General features: G+C 38.2%; 2 protein-coding genes across 2 annotated transcripts; both read right to left on the minus strand.

Moving 5' to 3' along the window:
• Nucleotides 1-1,683: 1,683 nt before the first annotated feature.
• LOC122045919 (disease resistance protein Pik-2-like) lies at nt 1,684-4,695 on the minus strand. Its single transcript, XM_042606353.1, has one exon. It carries the CDS (start codon nt 4,672-4,674, stop codon nt 2,377-2,379), a length of 2,298 nt encoding a protein of 765 aa, XP_042462287.1. The 5' UTR covers nt 4,675-4,695; the 3' UTR covers nt 1,684-2,376.
• A 2,663-nt stretch (nt 4,696-7,358) lies between these two features.
• LOC122045920 (disease resistance protein Pik-2-like) lies at nt 7,359-10,569 on the minus strand. The gene has a single exon (XM_042606354.1). The coding sequence runs from the start codon at nt 10,544-10,546 to the stop codon at nt 7,634-7,636; it is 2,913 nt and encodes a 970-aa protein (XP_042462288.1). The 5' UTR covers nt 10,547-10,569; the 3' UTR covers nt 7,359-7,633.
• Nucleotides 10,570-11,551: the final 982 nt, after the last annotated feature.

Here is an 11,551-nt window from a genome sequence, read left to right on the forward strand (position 1 = left end):
TAGTTATTTCTTTGGATTGATGGAAAAAAACTAGTTATATTATCACGTTTTTGGTCACAAAGTTGGGGTCTGATGTTATTCTTCTAACGGAACGTTTTTCTTTACTAATCATGATATTTACATGGCGATCATAAATAACCTTGAATTAACTTGAAGCTAAGTTAGTTTTGTTTGTGTACATCTAAATCAACAAAAGTGTAATCTCTCTATTTCAAACCATCAAAATTCTACTTTTGACGATGAACCAAGTAGAAAACCAGCATTACCTGCCAGTGGTTGCAAATATATAGGGACGTTTAAATTAAAACTATCATTTCCTTGTCAAAGCAAAGGATGGCGGAATCAAAGCAAAAGCGGGGAGCTTTGAATGTGATATTCTTTTTCTTCTCCTATTGTTTTCGTCGGTTGGTTTCAATTTCTTATCTTTCATTGTGTTTGCAATTACCTACATCTAATGTTGTCAAATTGTTTGATTTTAATATTTGTTTTCTAATTTATATATGCGTGCTAGCCATTCAGATGATTATTATTTTATTATAGAAGATGAGGAATTTTGTATGAAATTAGAAAATTAAGAATTTGACATTGAGGTTAATTGTGTTATTTTAACAATTTTAAAAAAATGTACAAATCATTTTTTAAAAGTTCATTAAGTTATCAAGGTGATATAAAAATTATTTGATAATTTTTTTTATTTGTGTATTACAATCTGATTTATAATTTTCATATCTAACTAAATAATTCAATTTAGATCATACTGTCTTTTCTAGTCCTGAATCTTTGGTCCGGTTTCACTAAATTTTTTCACTAGCTATCAGAGTAAATCAGGAAATACTCACGGTATGCGTCAAGAAGTCCAGCATCTTTTAGTTGAACGCCTCATTTAGAGAAAAAATTTCTCCAAATTTATCATAAATAGGGATCGAATCATAAATATCTAGATCACAATTTGAATGTCCACACCTCATGATATCTCATGGGTGATTAGTGTAACTATTGATAATTATATTATATAAAAAAAAAATACTTACTAAAATCATATAATCCTCTTTTGAATTAGGCATATCTGGGAAAATAAATAAATTTTATTCACGTACAATTATGAATCATTTAATTACTTTAAAAGAAAATTTCATAAAAATAATTTGGATAAATAAGGGGGCATTTGGTACGTGCATTTTCCATTTTCATTTTTTGAAAAACGCATGTTTTTTGAAAAACTTTGTTTGGTTTGCATTTTCCGCGCGCGTTTTCTAAAAAATTGGCTATCGTTTTCTAGAAAAACAGAGAATGACAAAAAGTTATTTTCTGTTTTCTAGAAAACGCGCGTTTTCCAGAAAATGAAAATGAAAACGGTACAAATCAAACGCACTCTAAGTTTCCTCGGCTGTTTTCTATTTCTAATAATTACCAAGCACATGATGATAGTTAAATTATATAGATGTATTCCTGAGCACATAATGGCTACAGAATGTTTACACTTCTAGTTTTCACTCACTACTTGTCTAATTCAAGAACAATATGGTACATATCAGTTATATGATATTCTCTGAAATCATATTGGTTTTATATAATCACGATCTTATTTTGAATAGCAACTTATTAAGAGAATAATGTTTGAAGATTACATTACATACTGCTTCAGAAATACAAAGCCTAACAATTGTGGTAAAAAAAACGAATACGCTCCCCCAGCACAATACAAAGCCTAACAAGCAACGCATGATGGAAGAGATTGACAAAGGATAATTTGAATAGCAAAACAAGTTTGAGAATAATGGGAGATATTAACAATGGATAAGTTGGAGAGGAGAACTAGTACACACCACACCAGATGTTTTAATAATTTCATCTTTGCATTGACAGAAAGCTCTGCTTCCTCTGAGTCAAATCATATGCCTTAAGCAGACTTGAGTAGTTTTGCAAAACATTTGGGACGATTTGAATGGTTTGCTGCAATATTTTTGAGCATCTCAATTATATCATCATTCTCAGTCTGAATGTAAACCTCCTTTAGCCCATGCAGATGTTCTATGCCATTGACTGATTTAGGGGGATCAAATACGTTAAGGATTTCGAGGCTTCGGACTGCACCTTCTTTGAAACTCACATTGTACCGTACAATTGTCAGCAACTTAAGTTGTGCGAACCCTTCCCGATCGAAGACCAAATTCTCACCATTATAAACGAATGACTCACCTCTTAGGTTCAGGTTGACCAAAGCGGGGAGATTTCTCAAGACTTGTAGATCCTCGAGCTGCAGTTGTGTCCTGAACAGAGATATCTTGACAACATGCTTCAGAGATGCAAACCAAGGAGGCAACTCGTAAAGTCTGCATTGTATCATGAGCTTGCAGAGCAGCAATGGCGGCGAAGCTATACCTCATCTAGTGCCTTTTTTAGACTGCTGTCTGCCCAATGCAAAATCTTTAGAGATCGAAGGCTGCCATTGAGCTTCGAGAGCAGGGCGCTGATCTCCTCCAGCATTCTGAGTGATAGATCAGAGCGACCTAAAAAGATGTCAAGCTTCTGGAGGTTGATAAGCTCACCAATCTCCTGTAGCGAATGCACATTATGAGCACGTGCCGTTCCAAACGTGGTAAGTCTTTTCAACTTTCTTATGCCTTTCGGGAACTTAAATCCTATGAAGGGACCACCAAGCAGATAGACCAGTTTTTGGAGTTTGACGATGGCATTAGGTAGTTTTTGAATATAAGTTCCTCTTATTTCCAAAAACTCTAGATTTTGCAAATCTCCAATTGAATCTGGCAATTCAGATAATCCAATATTTCTCATAGACAAGTACTTCAAAAGACACAACTTGGAAAAGCTCTTTGGGTGGAAATCATCCAAGTTCCTACATCCTTCCAGGTCAATTGCCCTCAACAGCCTCTGCTTTCTATAATCGCTCACTGGTACATCCTCACCAAATGCAGTAAAGGATCGGAGGTGGGACAGATCAGTGTTAGGAACTAGTCCACTGCTTCCTCCCTGCCAGGATAAGCGTCTTATCCTCTGATGTCGAGGCTGAATGTTCGTCTGCGTGGAGTGCTTATTCAGTACCACCGCAAAGTTCTCCTTTCTTGAAATCGAGATTATGACATCGAGCATCATGTCATGGACGCGGCAGGATCTCACTGTCCCATTATCATCAAATTCTGACGGCTGCACCAAGCTACGATTCACCAATTGGTTGAAGCAGCGCTCGGCCATTTTCTCATCGGGTAAGCCATCTACGCCATGCACAATCCCTTCTGCAATCCACCTTCTCATCAGACGCTTCCGTCGAATCTCATAATCCTCAGGGAAGGTGCCTAAGAACAAGAAGCAAGGCTTGAGATAGTAAGGCAAGTCATTGTAACTCAAACCTAGTATCTGATTGATCTTTGACAGCATATCATTAGTCTGTATCTCCAAACGAAGGTGGTCGCGCAAGTCTTTCCATTCCTCAAAATTATTATCAGGCTTGGAAGCTAGAAGACCTCCGATTGTCACAATTGCAAGTGGCAGTCCATCGCACTTTTGCAAGATTTCTCTGCCAATATTTTCTAGCTCTGGAGGACAATTATAGTCCGGTGCATCAAATACTTTTCTACAGAATAACTCCCAAGATAGCTCAGGTGATAAAGGAGAGATTTTAAATATAAATCGACGATTACGAGAACAACTTGCATTTGCCACATCCTTAATGCGGGTGGTGACTATGACCCTACTTCCTTCTTTACCTTGTGGCAATGCAATGCTCAAGCTTTCCCATGCTTCAACGCTCCAAACGTCATCAAAAACGATAAAATACCTCTTTCCATGGAGATGGCCTCTGACTGTCTGCACCAGCTGTGACTCGTCCATCATGTTCAGACATTGTTCAGTGTTCAAACGGGCATCTCGGAATCCAGAAACATCTCGGATTTGTTTCTCGTTGACGGAAATTTGTCTAATAATCTTTTTGAGAAGCTCTTTGATGTTGTAATTTTGTGACACTGCGATCCAAGCTCGAGGTTGGAAGTGGCCTTCGACGATAATAAGATCATCATAGACAGTCTTAGCCAAAGTTGTCTTTCCTAAACCACCGAAGCCGAGGAGAGAAATCGCTGTAAGCTCGGGACAGTTCTCGTCCATCACCCACCCGAGGATCTTATCTCTACTCTGGTTGATGCCCACGAGTTGAGCTTCCTCTACAAAATGGCCGATGATCCTTGGATCGGAGTATCTGTCAGCCATGTTCAAGCCGGTGGCGGTGCCAGAGCTTGTAGCTTCATTTGGGTGGAAATAGCGATCGTGCCTTTTTTTAATATCTTCTACTTGAACCTTCAATTTCTTGATCTCTGAAGCGATGTCATGGCGACCTTTCAACGATTTTATGCTACGAAGGGAGTGCTTGAAAAAACCTAGTGTCGATCGGAGACGGCAGTCGAACTCATCGATCGAGTCTTCGGCATCGTAGGCCACCTCACTCAGCTCCTGCGCCCAGTTCTTCACTTCAGCATCCAGATTGTGCCTGGTTGATATGGCCGTCAAGAAAGAGGTGATGCTTTTGTGCTCGGCGACTATGTACCGGACATCATCTTCAACTCCGGCCAGCAACGCGGCTTCTTTCTCTAGCATCTTCCCTAGTTTTCCCGCTATCGATTGAAAGGAGAATTCCACAAGCTTCGTAGTTATCGCTGTCTCCATGCTGCCAATCTCCGTCGGGCGGTTGTTAGGATGAAAGATGAATGAATGACAAGTCAAGCTCTCAGGTCCTCTAATTGTTTTAATTCGGAACATTAAAAAAAGCTGAAATTATTATGATTATAACATCACGCCGTGCAGAATAGTATAGTGATTATAAAATTAAGGATAAAATAAAGAAGAGAAAAGAAATTTTTTTATGAAAATCTGAGGATTAATTTTCATCGTAACTCAAAATTTAAATAAAAAAATTATAATAATTATAATTAACATATCTTAATTCCAATCTTATAAAAAAAAAATATTATGATTGTGCGTCATTTGAAAAAAAAAATCTTATAAATATATCATAGTGGAAAATCTGAATGTTTGGATGATAACTTTACACTTTTCCACTGTACCGTAATTCCAAGGGCATGAAGACTCTATTGTAGCTTGTGAGCAGACTTTTCTTTGGCATCGTGATCATGATCAAATTAAAAAGAATGAATGAATTAACTATCAATTATTAATTTTTCTTTTCATTTTGATCATTATAAATTAGAGAGGAAGCAAGAATCAAGAATGGACGCAATTACTGGTTTTCCTTTTCATCTTGATCATAATTACTGGTTTTCCTTTTCATCTTGATCATAATCAAATTATAGAGGAAGCGATATTTGACTAGCAATTACTAGCTTTCCTTTTCATCTTGATGATGATCAAATTTGGTCCAACTCCACGGCATTGCTTTGCTTAGCCGGCATAACCTACCGACTTAACAACTGTTTAGGATTAGTTAACTTTAATCTTCCATCCTTGTTGGTTCTCGATGAGAAAGTTGAGTAAGATTTTATATTGATTTAGTTAAATTCAATTTTAAATTCTTATTTTTTTTATTTGTTAGTATGTTTACACATTCATTTTAATATCTTTATTTTTTTTAATTCTCATTTTTTTTTTCATGTGTTCACTTCATAACTGAATATTTAATTTCATATAATTTAACTCTCATTTATAAAACTTTATTTTAAATTTAAAAGGTTCTTTACTATTACAACGAACACATATTGTTATTCTTCATTTCAACTATCTTACTTAAACAGTATATAGAATTATTTTTATCAACATTTCTATTATTTTACAAAAATGATCCTATATGTCATTGGAGCTATGATACTACGACAAAGCACTCAAGTAGTTTCTCAAGCATTTATAGTTCGAATTCTAGTTATAACGTATTGTAGAGTATTTTCCGCTAGTGGAATAAAAAATCTAGGATGTTGACTGTTGTGTGAAAAATTGCTCACGTTTCCCGATTTGTCCAATAGTCAATTTGTGGGACCAAACCGTTCATCTTCTAAACTAGTTGGATCGAAGGCTCGGATGCATTATAGAAAAAAAAACCAAATCCTACATACCTAAAATTCTAAGCTATAAGTTACTTATAATCGTCTTGCTATATTAATACTATTAAATTATATATATATATATATATATATATATATATATAATTCAAATCTTAATCAAAGTTTCAGTTCCTCTATAACAACAATAACAACAACAACCAAGCCTTTTCCCACTAGGTGGAGTCGGCTATATGAATCCTTTTACGTCATTGAGCTCTATCTCCTATTATATCATCAACTATATTTAAATAAATTTTATCTTATTTTATTATTGCTAACCAAGTCTTTTTTTGTCTTCCTCTTCCTCGTTTGATATGTATGTTTATCATAGTTTCACATCGCCTAACTGGAGCATTTATTGGTCGTCTAAGTACATGTTCGTATTAATTAGTAATTAGATCATGTCTCTTTGAAATCAGAATCTAGTCAGGATCTCAATTTAGATTTCCGAAATGGACCTACATTAGGCTGACGCCTATTGTCCCCTCAACATAGACACATCTTCACTAAGTCTTTCTCCTCTAATGACTTACCTTTACTTACCAAGTGTCAAGTGACTTACTTTCACTTACAAAGTGTCAAGTTACCTTCTTGACGTCAATCTGACACATCATGTCTTCTTGTTAGAATCACACATCTGGACTTCGCTAATTGAGAATCGAACATCCCGACCTCCTACAGGAATCGCACATCCGGATTTCAACTCATCGGGAATCAAACATCTCGACCTCTTGTCATAATCCCATATTTGGACTTTGTCAATCGAGAATCGCACATCCAACTTCCTGCCTAGTGTCTATTCTCTTGATCCATCAAGTTAGTCAACCCTGTGCATTCGGTAACAAGGTTAGATCATAAACACATCTAACTTTAATTCACTTGTCATTTATCAAAACTCAAGTCTGACCATTGATACCAGCTGCACCAACAATTAGTGTAACTATTGATAGTAGTATTATATAAACAAGAATACTTACCAAAAGCATATGATCCTCTTTTAAACGCGCATATTATGAAAAAAATAAATAAATTCTATTTACATACGTTGTATGAATCATTTAATTACTTAAAAAGAAAATTCCAAAAAATAGTTTAGATAAATAAGTTTCCTTTGCTATTTTCTATTTCTAATAATTACTAGTATATAGATTTATTCCTGAGCACATAATTATGAATTCATCGAAGGGATGGCTACAGAATGTTTACACTTCTAGTTTTCACTTACTACTTGTCTAATTCAAGAACAATATGGTACATATCAGTTATATAGTATAATGATATTCTCTCAAATCATATTGGTTTTATATAATCACTCTTATTTTGAATAACAACTTTAAGAGAACAATGTTTGAAGATTACATTACATAGTGCTTCAGAAATACAAAGGCTAACAAGCAACGCATGATGGAAGAGATTGACAAAGGATAATTTGAATAGCAAAACAAGTTTGAGAATTAAGGAAGATATTAACAATGGATAAGTTGGCTAGGAGAACTAGTACACACCACACCAGATCTTTTAATAATTTCATCTTTGCATTGACAGAAAGCTCTGCTTGATTCCTCTGTGTTAAATCATAAGTGATATTCATACTCGTGTAGTTTTGCAAAACATTTGGGACGATTTGAATGGTTTGCTGCAATATTTTTAACCATCTCTATTATATCTTCATTATTAGTACGAATGTGAACCTCACTTAGCCCATGCAGATTTTCTATGCCTTTGACGCTAAATCTAGTGCCAAAAGGACGGATTTTAAGAACTTCGAGGCTTCGGACTGCACCTTCTTCGAAACTCACATTGTGCCTTTCAATTTCCAGGAACTTAAGTTGTGCGAACCCTCCCCGATAGAAGACCAAATCCTCATCATTAATGACGAATGACTCGTATCCTAATTTCAAGTAGACCAAAGCGGGGAGATTTCTCAAGACTTGTAGACCCTCGAGCTGCAGTCGTGTTAAGTACAGAGATATCTTGACAATATGCTTCAGAGATGCAACCCAAGGAGGCAACTCGTAAAGTCTGCCATCTATCTGGAACTTGCAGAGCAGCAATGGCGGCGAAGCTACCTCATCTAGTGCCTTTTTCAGATTGATGTTTGGCGTACGGAAAATATTTAGAGATCGAAGGCTGCCATTGAGCTTCGAGAGCAGGGCGCTGATCTCCTCCACCATTCTGAGTGATAGATCAGAGCCACCAAAATAGATGCCAAGCTTGTGGAGGTGGACAAGCTGACCAATCTCGTGTAGCGAATGCACATTATCAGCACGTGCCATTCCAAACGTGGTAAGTCTTTTCAACTTTCTTATTCCTTTCGGGAAATTAAATTCTCTGTCGGAGCTACCAAGCAGATAGACCAGTTTTTGGAGTTTGACGATGGTATTAGGTAGTTTTTGAATATAAGTTCCTCTTATATCCAAAAACTCTAGATTCTGCAAATCTCCTATTGAATCTGGCAATTCAAATAATTCAGTATTTCTTAGAGACAAGTACTTCAAAAGAAACAACTTGGAAAAGCTCTTGCGGTGGAAATGATCAATTGCCCAACATCCTTCCAGGTCAATTGCCCTCAACAGCCTATGTTTTCTATAATCCTTCAGTGGTGGTACATCCTCACCAAATGCAGTTGCAGTGAAGGATCGGAGGTGGCACAGATCAGCTGTGTTAGGCACTAGTCCAGTACTGCTTCCTCCCTGCCAGGATAAGCGTCTTATCCTCTGATGTCGCGGCTGAATGGTCGTCAGCATGGAGTGCTTATTCAGTACCACCGCAAAGTTCTCCTTTCTTGAAATCGAGATTATGACATCGAGCATCATGTCATGGACGCGGCAGGATCTCACTATTCCATTATCATCAAATTCTGCCGGCTGCACCAAGCTACGATTCACCAATTGGTTGAAGCAGCGCTCGGCCATTTTCTCATCGGGTAAGCCATCTACGCCATGCACAATCCCTTCTGCTATCCACCTTCTCATCAGACGCTTCCGTCGAATCTCATAATCCTCAGGGAAGGTGCCTAAGAACAAGAAGCAAGGCTTGAGATAGTAAGGCAATTCATTGTAACTCAAACCTAGTATCTGATTGATCTTTGACAGCATATCATTAGTCTGTATCTCCAAACGAAGGTGGTCGCGCAAGTCTTTCCATTCCTCAAGTTTTTTATCAGGCTTCGAAGCCAGAAGACCTCCGATTGTCACAATAGCAAGTGGCAGTCCATTGCACTTTTGTAAGATTTCCCTGCCAACATTTTCTAGCTCCGGAGGACAACTATAGTCAGGCGCTTCAAATACTTTTCTACGGAATAATTCCCACGATAGCTCAGGTGATAAAGGAGAGACTTTAAATATGAATTGACGATTACGAGAACAACTATAGTTTGCCACTTCCTCACTGCGGCTGGTTACTATCACTCTACTTCCTTCTTCACCTTGTGGTAGTGCAATACTCAAGCTTTCCCATGCTACAGTGCTCCAAACGTCGTCAAAAGCGATCAAATACCTCTTTCCATGGAGATGGTCTCTGATAGTCTGCACCAGTTGCGACTCGTCCATCATGTTCAGAAGTTGCTCAGTGTTCAAACGGGCATCTCGGCACCCAGAAACATCTCGGATTTGTTCCTCGTTGACGGAAATTTGTCGAATAATCTTTTTGAGAAGCTCTTTGATGTCGTAATTTTGTGACACTGCGATCCAAGCTCGAGATTGGAAGTAGCCTCCGACGATAACAGGATCGTCATAGACCGTCTTAGCCAAAGTTGTCTTTCCTAAACCACCGAAGCCGACGAGAGAAATCGCTGTAAGCTCGGGACAGTTCTCGTCCATCACCCACCCGAGGATCTTATCTCTACTCTGGTTGATGCCCACGAGTTGAGCTTCCTCTACAAAATGGCCGATGATCCGTGGATCGGAGTATCTGTCAGTCATGTCCAAGCCAGTGACGGTGCCAGAGCTTGTAGCTTCATTTAGGTGGAAATAGCGATCGTGTCTTTTTTTAATATCTTCTACTTGAACCTTCAATTTCTTGATCTCTGAAGCGATGTTACGGCGATCTTTCAATAATTTTATGCTGCGAAGGAAGTGCTTGAAAAAACTTTGTGTCGATCGGAGATGGCAGTCGAACTCATCGATCGAGTCTTCGGCATCGTAGGCCACCTCACTCAGTTCCTGCGCCCAGTTCTTCAGTTCAGCATCCAGATTGTGCCTGGTTGATATGGCCGTCAAGAAAGAGATGATGCTTTTGTGCTCGGCAACTATGTATCGGACATCATCTTCGACTCCGGCCAGCAACGCGGCTTCTTCCTCTAGCATCTTCCTTAGTTTTCCCACGATGGATTGAAAGGAGAAGTCCACAAGCTTCATAGCTATCGTCGTCTCCATGCTGCCAATCTCCGTCCGGCAGCGGTAAGGAAGAGAGATGAGGACGATGAAAGAAAGGTAAAGTTGCTGAGAACTCAGGTCCTGTTTTACTTTGGAACATTGATCGAACATAATTTGGACGATGGCAACTTTAAAAAAGCCGCTGAAATTATTATGATTTATATTAAATTAAATAAAGTGGCTTTGTAGCTTTATAGCTCAAAGCAAGTGCCGAATTAGTGCTTCTTTTATTCTTCCAGGTCAATTGCCCTCAACAGCCTCTGCTTTCTGTAATCCTTCGGTGGTGGTACATCCTAACCAAATACAGTGAAGGATCGGGGGTGGGACAGGTCAGTGTTAGTCACTAGTCCACTGCTTCCTCCCTGCCAGGATAAGCGTCGGATAAGCGTCTTATCTTCTGATTTTGCGGCAGATTCGTGGGGTGCTCATTCAGTAGCACTGCAAAGTTCATCTTTCTTGATATCGAGATTACGAGCCTCATGTGGCAAAAAGATAATTCACTCGTCCTCAGTATTCCCATCAACCCGTCTCTAGGTTAACATAGAGAAGGTAAATTATAGGTGTCTACTAGCCATTAGTGCAAATGGTCAAGACATGGGGGAGGTTATGCTCGGTCACGCTGAGTTTCGATCCCAAAATCTTATGTGGCAATACCCCATGCCTTAACCATCGCACCGCCCCGAGGAGACTAAGATTACGAGCATCATGTCATAGACACAACATGATTTCACTGTCCCATTATAATTGAATTTTGATGGCTGCACCAAGCTACGACTCACCAACTGGTTGAAGCAGCGCTCCGTAATTTTCTCAGCTTGGAAGCCATCTATTACTTTTAAAGCATAAAAAAATAAAAAAAATATAGAAATACAAAATCTATAAAACTATTCTAAGATGATTTTGATCTTCGCATATTGTCGGAAGAACAATCACGAATTGGAAAGCTCTTTTAGATTTTCACAAATTAAATCCCAAACCTAGGATGTTCTTCTTCTCTGCATGACACATAGTCTCAGCAGAATTCTGATAACACTTCTATTGTGCTTCAATTTCATCTGCGTCCATAATGCAACAACCTTTTCTTGATGCATCACCTTTTTTTTTTTGCACCAATTG

This window comes from Zingiber officinale, chromosome 2B (assembly GCF_018446385.1).
Source record: "Zingiber officinale cultivar Zhangliang chromosome 2B, Zo_v1.1, whole genome shotgun sequence".
Lineage (NCBI taxonomy): Eukaryota > Viridiplantae > Streptophyta > Magnoliopsida > Zingiberales > Zingiberaceae > Zingiber > Zingiber officinale.

Excerpts from the sequence above, each read along its gene's own strand:
- LOC122045919 (XM_042606353.1), bottom strand. The coding sequence starts at position 4,674 with ATGGAGACAGCGATAACTACGAAGCTTGTGGAATTCTCCTTTCAATCG.
- LOC122045920 (XM_042606354.1), bottom strand. The coding sequence starts at position 10,546 with ATGTTCGATCAATGTTCCAAAGTAAAACAGGACCTGAGTTCTCAGCAA.